The sequence below is a fragment of the Toxotes jaculatrix genome, chromosome 23 (assembly GCF_017976425.1).
Source record: "Toxotes jaculatrix isolate fToxJac2 chromosome 23, fToxJac2.pri, whole genome shotgun sequence".
Taxonomy (NCBI): Eukaryota; Metazoa; Chordata; class Actinopteri; family Toxotidae; genus Toxotes; species Toxotes jaculatrix.
Window position 1 is genome coordinate 5,809,696 of NC_054416.1, and position 12,838 is coordinate 5,822,533.

At 39.9% G+C, this 12,838-nt stretch overlaps 1 protein-coding gene across 4 annotated transcripts in view; it reads right to left on the minus strand.

The window, feature by feature from the left end:
- Positions 1-447: 447 nt before the first annotated feature.
- Positions 448-12,838, minus strand: part of arap2 (ArfGAP with RhoGAP domain, ankyrin repeat and PH domain 2) — a 98,877-nt gene continuing 86,486 nt past the window's right edge. Inside the window, exons 25-33 of one of the 4 annotated variants that reach the window (XM_041031032.1) lie at positions 11,561-11,635; positions 10,761-10,878; positions 7,973-8,101; positions 7,647-7,780; positions 6,695-6,777; positions 4,948-4,983; positions 3,794-3,857; positions 1,895-2,020; positions 448-1,638 (exon numbers count right to left, since the gene is read on the minus strand). In XM_041031032.1, the coding sequence (XP_040886966.1) occupies positions 1,309-1,638; positions 1,895-2,020; positions 3,794-3,857; positions 4,948-4,983; positions 6,695-6,777; positions 7,647-7,780; positions 7,973-8,101; positions 10,761-10,878; positions 11,561-11,635 (1,095 nt within the window). In that variant the 3' untranslated portion in view covers positions 448-1,308. Of the gene's footprint in view, positions 1,639-1,894; positions 2,021-3,793; positions 3,858-4,947; positions 4,987-6,694; positions 6,778-7,646; positions 7,784-7,972; positions 8,102-10,760; positions 10,879-11,560; positions 11,636-12,838 lie in introns of all 4 variants that reach the window. The other 3 variants (XM_041031031.1, XM_041031030.1, XM_041031029.1) reach the window with 3 other exon arrangements.

Consider the following 12,838-nt stretch of genomic DNA (forward strand, 5'->3'; position numbering starts at 1 on the left):
ATAAGAGCGTGTGACTTGAGGTGGGGAGTTTATTCTTACATTTCACTGGAAGGAAAAAAGCAGAATTTGATGAAATCTACAAATAAAATAATGATATAATTATATATAAATAAGTCAAAGATGGTAGATGAAGTCTTTTTCAAGTTAAAATCCACAACGGGGCTAAAGTTGCTCTATGAGCTGCCAAGACTCTATCATATTCATAACACACAACAGAGGGTGTGGAAGGGAATCTATCCAACTGAATATGAAATTCCTATACCGAGACTGTAAGCATATTAATGACTACATTATATACAGCTGCAGAGAGTTGAGCTAGCTAGCTAAATTTGGTGTTGAGCATAAATTATTGTTATTGTCAGAAAACACTGCACATGAAGGTACAATCTGCACTAAAACGTTAATTAATGTATCATTAAAAAGCAAAGTATTCAGTAAAACAATGTTAAAGCACTTCTGCAATGTTTATTAATATATTTATACTGTACATTAAAATTACAGTTGGTGGTGACCAGTGCAATGTTTGAAGTGGTGTACCACAGGATATGCTTAAAAAAAAGAAAAACAAATAACAAATAATTACAAATAAATATTTACTCACAATTTCGTGTCTTTTAGCCACTGTGAATGGCTAACGGGCCCTAAACGTAGTCCTCTCTTTTGTGTTGGATATGCACATACGCATCATTTTCTTTGCATTCCTGCGCATGTCTCTGAGTATTTTAATTCTCACTGGCAACGGCAGATTCCTCCACTAACAATTAAAAATATAAGGAAGTGCTATTTAACGTGTGCAACTAGATTAAACAGCTTTTGCGTTAAAAGTGCTAATTTCATCTAAATATTAAAATAATCACAATACTTTTCAAATGTAGAGAAAACAGCCGTCTCAAAGTAACTGGAAACATAAAAGAACGAAGCAAGCGGTTTGGAGTATTTCTGGAAATTTCTGAGGTTTGACAGCTGAACGTATTTTTGTAACATGTCTCGGACTTTAGAGGAGCGGTATATAAATCATGTTTTGTAGTGCTTGGGTCAGCACCATGTCCAGCTGAGGTCTGCATGACCTCCAATGTCTCCTGCACCTGTTTTCTACATCCCCCCTGTGCATTGGCATCACTTTATATATCCAAGTTCAAAGGCAGTCTCCAGGCTATGATCCCTCCTCATGAAAGCAATTTACTTACTCTCCATCTGCATTGTGTGGTCTTTTTCAGTCTCCACACTTCTCTCTCTCTCTCCCCTCAGTGCTGTCATGTTTTTCCTACAGTTAAAACTGACCATTCTAATTACCTTTCTTTCTCCTGCTTACTTCTCTTCCTGCCAGTCATTGTTCTTGGCACTGCGACCAGTCTTGCTCAGGACCAAGTTCAGTTCATTCAGCAGATTAGGCGGCATCATACCCTCCCCGCCCAGAGCCGGTCTCTTGCTGGTGGTTTGGCAGCCACTCTTAGGAGGTTCAGGCAAAGCCGAGGGCTGAGAGTGTCTGGACGGAGACGGGGGAGGGAGCCACGGAGGCTGGACAATGCCCGCAGAAGGTCTTCTTTGTGGGACCTCTGGGACTTTGAACTGGTGGTTGTGCTTTGGGTGGTTGGCTGTGGTGTTGGTCTTGTGCAGACCTGCATCCTTGGTGGTCCCCTGGTTGTCACCACCAAAATAAATATGAAAGCATAAAAGTAAACAAGCATTAGTTAAACAACTTATTCATTCACAGCTATTTAAGTGTATTGTGAATCAATCATCAGGATGGAAAACAAGACACCTCCCATGTATGTAACAGCAAGCTTTATTTCTGAACAGATTGCATTAATTATAATGATAATAATAAATGAGAAATATAATAATATATATGTACACATACTATATAAATAAAATTGCCACAAACTTTCCTCACCTGTTTGTTGGTATTATGGTTGTGTGGTGGAATCTTGCGACCTTCAGTCACAGCTCCTCCTCTAGAGGATTTGTGATCTGCAGCTTCCTTTGAGTTAACGGTCTTTGAATAGAGGTCAGAACCGTACTGAAGACACACAGTCGACAGCAAAAATTAGTAGTAGGGTACTAATAAACCTATTTGTGATGGTTATTGAATGTTGACAACAAAGGCAGTTTGTGTTGGTTCACTGCCTTTATTTTCCTTTTTACGTTATGTATGCTTTGGATGGGAACCAATACAAAGTAGAGGAGAAACTGTGCAGTACAGCATGTACTACTAACACAAGCATCTTTAAAAATGAGGGAAAGTCAAGAGGGTGACGAATCTCTGTTCCATCGCAGCGGTCCCACTGAATTCTGATCTCTGGCTAAACTTTCTCTTTAACAATGTCTCCTTTATAATCCCTTATAATCACTGTGACCCCCCAGACCTACAGAACTGTCTCTTTTTAACAAATCCTTATTTCATCACTGCCACAACCTGTCCTTGGACCTTTACACCCACCCCCAACACTTCAACACTCACCACCACCACCATCCATTCCACCTTGTTTCAAAATGAGGCCCTCCATTGCTAGTTGCTATGGAAACTGTCGGAGCACGATGCTCGCTAACAGGTAAGAGAAAGGAAATCAAGAACACTGAAGTGCTCTCTGTCTACTTTCCCATCTAGACTTTCTCTCTGCCCTTCCCACAAGTCCTGTGTCCTTCCCACAAGCCCCTGTGTTGGAAGCTGACAATCCTGATATTTAGCGGATTAGGGAGGAGAATCCTAATATTTTTAGCCGGCTCCAGTCTGCTATAGATTTAGTCGTTGCAGAGCTAAGGGCTTCTCTAAAGAGCAGAGAAAAGTCACTGAGCCCACTGAAATAAACACCAAACGCTTAGAAACAACAGACAAAAATTGGCTTCCCCTTTAGATCAATCTCTCCCTGACAATGTTGCCCTTTTTACTTGCTAAACCAAACTAAGGCACTAAAAGGCTTTTACAGTAAGCACCTGTGATAAACAGCGCTGTGCTACAGATGGGTTCCCATAAAGGAAGCTGATCAGCGGACTAATACTGATGAAATGTGCTGAGCATACAATACAGAGGTGGAAAATCTTGGTTTGATCTTTCAGTGTAGGATGAGCGTGATGTTCGAGTTGTAGCCATTTACTTGGAAATGAGCAGAAAATAGACACATGCATTCAGTTTAATGAGAAAACAAGGGGCTACTCGCTAAAATATAGCAGCAATGAATGTGAGAGTGAAAAATAATACAAAAATATGACACATCCGTTGCTGCTCTGCCTGTGTTTGCTTTGTCTTGCATTATTTATGTCATATGTGCTGTGTCAGCGACTGACAGCGACAACACTTAGCTGTATCTGGGGGCTAAGTACCACAATGAGATTGTTACAGTCGCCTTGACCTTATTCTCACAGCTTTTCCACATAAAATGATTTATGCTATTGCTGAGTGACCTCGAAAACTTTACAGTTCTCTCCCTGTTTATGTATTTCATCTGCCTAACGGCACAATGGAAATGGATGATTGGGGAAACTATGATTTATCATATCTCCATGTTCTGAGATATGGATTGTAAAAGATGATTTATTCCCGGCTGTAATCGAGCGTATTTTTCATCCAAATACGGAGGGAAAATATGTCCCCGATGTGTACGTCACACTCACAGATATTTTTGGTTTGCAACACAATACTAAAAGCGTTAGAGAAAGGAGACGCATTCTTTTCCTGCATCCCCATCCCATCACCGAATGCTTTGAGCTTTTACTCATTAAATTACTTCATCAAGCTTTTGCATGAGTGAATTCCTCACTGGTGCACTAACATCTCTGTCGCGCGTCATCTTACCTTCATCCTGATTATGTCCATCACCCAGCTGACCTGTGCCTCCCTCTTCTCGCAGCACAAATGCCTGAGGAGGGAAAGCTCGTTCACATCAATCACGGATTTCCACCTCGTTATTTTTACGCTAATTTTAAACAGGTGACTGGATTTGGTGAGTCACTGCGCTGGACACAGTTTCCTCTGAGGGGACAGTTCATTGATCACTGTAAATAGACTTGACGATAGGCGGGCTGACTGCCATTAACTATGATTACATGAATCTGCACTGGTAAAGTACCCCTTTTGCAGCAGTGATTAGTGCTTTAAGTAACAATCTAGGATGATGGTTTAAATAATACCTGTCACCTATTCAGGTTTGTACAGTATTCTGTTTGGCCTTGAGCTATTTCTGGTGTCTCCTAATGTGGCCATGTACTGTACTGTACTGTACTGTACTGTACTGTACTGTACTGTACTGTACTGTACTGTACTGTACTGTACTGTATGCTATTATTAAAAGCCCTTTGAGGAAAATTTGTGATTTGTGAATTTGCTTGTATAAACAATATGACAATGCAGCAAGTCCTTTTTTCTTTGGCATATCCCGTAGAACTGAAGGTACCTGTTAAACAATAAATGTTCCCTTTTGTCCAGAATCATCTTATACCTTCAAATTCTTTTGGGTGGTGTTGTTCCCTGAGCAGCTGTGTCAGAAATGTTCCAGTCCTCTCCAGGAAGGTCTTATTTAATTAACTTTACAAATAAATTTGAACAAGATTATCCTGATATCAGAAATGGTATTAGAGCAGCTCGCTAGCTTTCACCAAGAAAATGCATTTGCCAGCTTAGAAGGTGACTCTTTATGTGCGACACCAGATAATGTTTTAGAGGGCAGCGATAAATAGAGATTAAATAAAACAGAGCAAATCATTGTTTTATTATTGTATGATTTCACTTCCTAACCATCCACCAGACAGCAGCCTCTCACCTTGTGACCATCTGTAATATTATTTAACTGTTCCCATTACTAACCCACTTAGATCACTACAAAGTGCTTTAACTTCAACTTTTTAACTCTCTGCCACTTGATCCTTTCTGTTTTAGAGATATTTTAAGTGGAAGGTGTAAAAGTCATACTCATCAATGACTGAACTGGAGAATTTCTGTATGGCACTCACCATTGTTGTTTATCAGTGTAGATTGTAAAGCCCCAGCTGCTGAAACGAGAAGGACATAGGTCAGATTTTGAGACTTACAGTGTCCCGTGCACCAGTTTCTTTTGGAGACAGAGGTTATAAACATGTTTTCGTGAAAAGGCGTGGAATTCTGAAGAATCCAACTTAACAATTACAAAAAAAAACATGGTGAGAATGTATTTTTAAAGATAGCAGCAGGTCAAAACCTTTTCATTAAAATGCAAAGAGGAAAAAAAAGGTTCAGTGCAAACGCTAGGTGCTAAACAGTGGAATTAATTAAGTTAATCAGTGCAGTTCCAGCCCACATGTTTATGCACAGGCACACCTCAAAATGCTCTGGGCTAAAGCATGCTATACACTGAGCACACACTGTTCACCTATAGGGCTTAAAGTACAGTTTGTTGGGAGAGACGAAAGGGATACTGAATCTCTGAAATGTAGTTTTGCAAGAGGGAGAATTCATCTACTGAAAATTAACAGTCTGTTGCATGTACAGTAAACAATCACATGATTACAGTTATTTTATGAAGATAAATAAAGTTATCCTCTTCCCACACTCCCAAGATTGTTGTTGTATACATGTATATATGTGTGTGTTTGTGTGAATTAACCTGCACAGTGGCAGTGTTAGGTGAAAAGACCACCTTCCTGGAGAATACACCCTTCCCTGAAACCCTTCACAGCTGTGGCTGCACAGGAGCAGAGAAGTGGGGGAGGAACAAAGCAAAAGAGGGGGCAGAGATAGAGAGCCCGCAGCCTAAAGCACCACTCCTGTGAGTTAAGGCAGCTGATCCAAACCCCGCAGTAGACCGCTCACAGATAGACCTCTGCCTAATGAGGTACTGGAGCGATGCCTCTCCTAACCCTCTCACTATGACTCTCTCCGTTCTCCTCAACACTCTGCCTTTATTTCTTTATTCACCGTAGCACTTCTCCCACAGCCCACTCAACAGTATATCTATGATACCATGCTGTATCATCCTTCCCTTCTGTCCCTCTTTCCTTCTCGCACTTCATCTTCCACTTCCTCTCTCTTATCCAGTTTTTCTCCCCTGAAGGACTGCGTAATGCAGGCAAACGCCGGACTCATTTTTCACGCTTCCCCAGACTCGAAATTCCAACACGGGGAAAATTATGAGGAATTATAATTGGGTAGTGTGAAATGTAGGGTTTGGCTTCTCAAAAAATTTCCTCTTTGTTTGACCAACAAGAACTGCTGGGGGTTTGGCATGTGTCATAAATTATAATAACAGAAGATCATTAAAATAAAACAGTGGCAGCAATGTTTTCTAGCCGCAGAAGCAGAGTTTGACAATTTGTATTTGTTAAAATGCAATTACATTTAATCAGTTTCATTACAGTGAAAAATAAGATGGGGTCAGGAGTGGCTCGGGTATACCCTGGTGTGGCAAAACTTTGAGGGAAGAGAAAGGGCAATACATCTTTGGGGACTAATAGCTTAGACACAAACTGTTGCGCATGTGCACACAACCGAGGAAAAATGCACTCAGACAACAGCAATACTAAATAATCACTAGTTCATCTTATTAACACATTTTGGGTGATTTGTCAAAAACATGAAGCAGCTGTTTTGGCACTTAAGTTTTGCACTGAAAAAATTACGAAAAACTGTTTGGCTTATTGTATTAAAAATCATTCACATACATTGAGATTTTGGGAAGGAAAAAAAGATACAAGAGAATGTATTATGAATGTGAGATCAGTTTACCTGGTTGGAGGTTTGAGTTTTCTCTTCAGGCCTAGGTAACATTTTACAGACTTGAGTTGGATCACTTTCTCTGCTTTAGTGCTCTGTATAAAAAAACAAAATAAAAAAGAAAGCAATTGAATATTTTGGACGAAAAAAAAAAACACATTAAACTTAACTAAATAAACCAACATAAAAAAAAGAGCCAACAAATGATCTGTGCCATTTCACAGCATCGCAACACGACAATCAATTTGAATCATTACCAGCAACCCTTCTTCCAAGCAACAAAGAACAAAGTAGAGGAGAACAAAGTGAATAAAATCAAAGTTATAGCTCGCCTCTGACACCTACACATCACAACCCACCACCCATTCCCTGTTTCTTCCAACATAATTTTCACTAAGTATAGACCTGGCAGTAATTGTAGAGGCCAAAGAATATCAATTAAATTTCAGTAACACTTCTAATTTCCTTTGCATTCATGCTGTAATTAGCCACATTCTTGTGCAACCTGATATTTAAAAAAGCTTTTCAGAGAAAGCAACCCCCACCCCCCACCACCACTGCCAGAATTACTGCGTCTCCATCAATTATTAACACTTCTTCTCACTCCTTTACGAATCCCATGTTTCAACTGCAGAAATGTGCTGAGAAGAAAAATCCTCCAGGGAACACGATGTATTCTTCCTTTTCAAAAGCGAGTAGGAAGTCCACTGCCACGAGTATGTTTTATATTCCTCCTTAATTTGAAGATTTGGAACCCAGAGATGGATATTTCACCAGGGATATGAAGCAGAGGGAGTTTGGGTGGAGTTCCATCTATGTGGCTGCAGTCATGTAGGCTCCGTTTTGACAACTTTCAGGTTTTCTAAAGCAGCTCTATAACCTCTGTTTCACATATACTTTGGGTTTGCATGCAAAAACTCACGGCAGGAAGTGTTTACAGAAGATGTGGCAGTAGATTACTCACTTTGATATCTCTGTAGAGCAGCAGTTTCTCTTCACGTAGTACAGCGTATTTGTCCTGGAATTTGTGCCCCGACAACAGTTTGGAGGATCCATCGCTGAACTTTAGATAATCGCTTTTTATGAATTTCCCTTGTTCTGCTATAAAACGCAATGAAACCGATTAAAAAGGAATATTATTATTATTATTTGAAAGCGGAAACACTAGACTATCAACTGGTGCGGTTTAATCAGTGCTTTGATGTTACAGCTAACTCAGTATGGTAATATACATATATTTTTATGATCCCATCTAATTTTTTTCAACCAGATGTCAGTAGCATACTTCACCTTTGCCACCAGCCACTCTTTTGGCCCCTGCAAACTTCTTTATAACAAGAAAAGCAGAGCTGGGGCACTCCAAGGTACTCCACTCCAACACCTGCTCAAGAATCTTCTCACTGTGGTGCAGCGGTCGCTCTGTTGAAAATAAAAGACATTGGGTCAGAAGCAGGGGACTGGTTAGCAGCTAAATCTGCCTAGAAACAGAAATGGTTAAACAAAGATGATAAGAAAGCTCACTCGCCCACAACAAAGCCATTCTGTCCTCTGGTCTTAGATAAATTATGAACGAATAAAACAAAATCCCAACCTCAAATCATAAAATCTGTGACTAATCCTAGTTAACCAAATAACAAAATTATGTTGTTGTTCTGCCCATTTTCACCACAGAGTACTTCAAATTATCTCCAGCATATCAGGACCTGATTATAAAAACACACTCGTGCAAAATAGACCTATTATCTCTTACTAATTGGTGAACGGGGTACATGCTATCAGCCAAAAAAAAAGAGCGGATAATTTGTGTACCACCACCCCTGCTCTGATGCCTCCATCTCTACACTCCTGTTTTCATAAGCAAAGGAAGTAAAAGGAGCCACAGTGGCATAACTTATTCATAACAGTGGGCTTATCTTCTCTCCAGAATCTCTGCAGACCCAGGCCATGGAATTAGTTCCTCATTTCCCAACAAATATTAGCTCCCCTTTTCTGCCTATTGTCCTCGATAACAGTGTTTATCTGAAGCTATCCCCCAAAATGGCTAATTAACGCTCTTTCCCTCCCTTCTTTATGGTTTTATGAGCAAAACCTGTCACGCTACCGCCTTCAAAATAGCTTGACTGTTTACTCATCCACAGACATATTGTCTTGGCATGGAAAATATGCTGAACCGTCAGCAAATATATTCAGTATTCAACACACCTTCATTTTTAGAAGAGGACGGCGTGTCCTCTGTAACTTTGCGAGGAGGAAAAACAAACATAAGAGCGTGGTGTAAACTCTCAGTGAACTGATGAAAAGAGCATGGGGACCGCCAGCTAAGCAACTTCGCGACAAAGCTCAACTTTGACTTCCCCTTGCTCGCTGCTTCCCGTGGTATGATCAGATGTGGGTGTGTGGGGGTATGAGGTGCCACACAGAGCATATTAATGCAAGATGAGGTGGGTCAGCTCCCCAGGTTGATCACGCAAGAAAGATTAAGGTAATTTATGACATATGATGGTAAAGATGATTAATTAATGTGCATATCATCAAACCGACGACGCTTGGCTAATTTCTCACTGTGCTTCCATGTTCACAGAGACTGGTTCATTAGAGAGATAGCATAATCTTCTAATCATGATCACGTCGTCCGATGAGAGGAAGTGTGATCTTTGTATATGCCCTGCATGAGAGTAGCCATTTAAATGATGATGTGACACATCAATCACAAACTGGATATACTTTAGTTGACAGGGGAAAGTTTAGAGAAAAGACTTTTAATTCGACATTTGAAATGAGTTTTTACTCCCAAATCATTTGAACTGATTCATTTAGTTATAATCATGCAACAGGTATCTACTGATAAGAAAAAAAAATCTGTGTGGTTAAAATGAGCAGAAAATGAAGGGTTTTTCAGATATGTGCATCCAATAGTAAATTTTTCCATAATGCATCATAATAAATCAGAGTTAGAGCCACAGCTGATAGAAGTCAGTAATTAAAGTAGAGGCTGAATTAAAAACTTAATTTAAATGAGGCAAAAAAGAGGAAACCACATGTAATGATGTTTAAAAATATGAATTAATTGACACAAGACAAAACTACAGATTACAGCAGCACAGGCAATTATTTTCTGAAAGATCAGTGTATAAAAACATAATTACATTTCTCAGATTTTTGTGAATCTACTGTGACACTTGAATTAAAGTATTAAAGACTCCTTGACTCCAACAAAAAGGAAGAATGGTGTGGCGTTTGTCCCTGAAGATGCTCTTCTGCTTGTTTAAAATAAAATGCTTGTTTAATGTCTCCAAGTGGATTCTCAGAAGTGGTAATTAAACCGATTGTACAAATACTCTGCATTACAAATGGACATTTTTTTATGTTATGTTGATAAATAACGTCACCATGTTGGTAATGTCTTTACCACAAAATATATTTTGCTCATGTTGAGTATATAAGAGAAGAGTTACTCTCAAAAAGGGCAAATGTCACTAAGATAAATAGCAGCCATGCTTCCATACAATTGCTGGTTTCTAATGCAAATGAGTTGTTTTTCTTTAAAAAGGCTGGCACCAGCCACAAAAGCCAGCGGACAACTCAGTCGTCTGCAGCCATGTTTCAAAACTTTATTTGCTTGTGAAGCCTTGACGTGAAGTAGCTTCCTTTCAAGACTCACAAGGTTTGAAGTGAAGTAAACAGTATGAGCAAAGAGTGATGTTGCCTTCTCTGATTTTAGAGGCATTAAAGAAATAAAACTAACCACCCAGTCCTCTGCAAAGAAAAATCAAAGATTTGAGAAAAGTCAGGAAAAAACAATCAACATAATATTAGTAGTAGAAATACATTTTTTCTTTTCCTATTTTTTTAATCATCTCTAATAATTATCTGGCAGAGAACTACTGGTCCATAGGCCAACTGGCAATTTGATCTAAAACAGGTCTTTGAATCTTTGTAGTGATTGGTGATTGAAAACCTGGATCTCATTTTGAATCATGACTCTTTGAAATGTAGTGTTTTCAGGGCGCTTTGTGATTTGAATTGGTTTCATGAGGCGTCTGGAGGGGGGACTCTGTATTTGGGAAATCCTGCATACCTAGCTCTCCATTCTCAATGACTTCAAAGGTAGTCCAGAAGTCGTCGGTGTTAAAGGCGACGTTCCTCATGCTCAACGCAGTTTCTGCAAGCTCCGTGGACCGCATGCTGGGAGAGACCTGCCGCAAACACAACAAACAAATAAATGCATACCTTGGCAAACAACAAAGCGAATTTTTTAAAAAATAACAACAAAAAAGAAAACATCCTGAATATAAAAGCTCAGATCATAAGCTCTCTGGGTCGATACCACTGCCTTCAACCATCTCTCCCTTTGAAGAGCCACTCAATATTTAACATGTAACATTTATTGCACAGACATTTGACTCGCAGCCATGTACACGGTGCACTGATTAAATACTTGCTTCTTTGTCGAGTTATTAGGTGTACCTGAGCCGGATTGAACTAAGCAAATGTGCTACCTTACTCCACAGAGAGGAAGTGGAATATTAAAGTCAAACGGTGCTGCTGAGCATTCCTCTTTAACCCCCATCCCTATTCCACCGCCGCCACTGCCGACCTGAAAAGAATCCGTAACCTACAGCGGCCGCGAGCCTCATGAAATGCAATTACTCACTCAATTAAATCGGATATTTCTTTGATTAGTTCGTTTTTGATTTATTTCAGTGGTGCTAATCCCATCAGGTTAAACCACAAATGTCCCGGCCCTATTCTATCAACCTCTCCACCTCTGATTCTATCAGAAGGACCTAGGGGAAAGCAGGCAGACACACGGACACATATGCCCACATGTCTGCTGAAAGTACACATGCACACATTAACATACACACACACTTATACCTTGATTAAACAGCAGTTCTCTGGCTCTCTCTTTTCCAGGTACACCTCAAAGATCAAGTCCCCAGCTGGAGAGAACTAAGGAAAGAGAGAAAAAGTGCAAGAAAGAAAAAACAGAGTGAGAGAGAAAGATCAGTCAAATTACAAAAATAATGCAACTGGATTAAGTGGCTTTTCCTCTAAATTCCTTGTTCCAGTGTGGCATGAATCTAAATGGAGAAAAGTGAGAGAAGTGGTTGGAGGATTTGTGGAAACCAAAGGTCGATTTCAGAGCTGGAGGCAAAGTAAACCCAGTAGCGATAATGGAATGCAAAACCAGGCTAAATAAAGAGAACATGTGTGAGACAGACACACTTGTGAAGGTGGAAGCGCAGGGTGCATGTTTCACCGACACAAAAACTGAAATGCTTTCCTCAGGTGTTAACTTTAAGTGTGATGTCAGTTTAAAAATGTTTTGAAGACGCACCTTGAAAAATGTTAAGGGTTTATTACGGAAAATGGAAGAAAACTTAAAGCAAAGTGCTGTGAACCCAGCCGTGATGCCAAGAGAGCGATATGGGTTCACTGTTAGCAGTATCAGTAAGAGACACACACAAGACCACACAGAAGGAAGTTGTAACGTTTTATGGGCAGATCAGAGACTCAAACACAGAGAAAGATTCAGGACCCAAGGTAAAGTTGAAAAAGGCCAAGTCTTTTACTGGAAAGCCAGGCAGTCGTTCGCAGGTAATCAGTCTGAATCAAACAAACAAATCCAGGCAGGGAGTAGGCAAAATTCCAAAAATGAGAGAACAAAGCCAAGCCAAAAAAAAAAAAAACTAAACATAAAGACTAACACTGGGAAAAATGCTGGAAGGCGATGAACACACAGGGATGAACAAAGACAACCTGGCAAGGGAACAAGGAAACCAGGAGGGTATAGTATACAGGGTTGGATGACAGCAAAACCAGGGGCAGGTAAGTAATTGGAAACAGGTGTGGATGATCAAGGGTGTGTGAGACACAAGAGGGCAGGAACTGAAACGACAAGACATGCGAGTACTTCAAAATAAAACAGGAAACAGCAGCAAGTTTCTAAACCTTTGCGGCAGTAAACCTTAAAATTAAGCCGAGAGGATTGATGCCGCCCTAATATCTGTCCAGGAAAATTTGGAATGAAACATGATGATAACCCTCTCACAATGGTTGCTGTTTGAATATTAAAATGATTTCACATGTAAATCAACAGATAGAAGATGACAGAAAAAATATCATTTTCTAATTAAATGTAGTCGCTGTGAA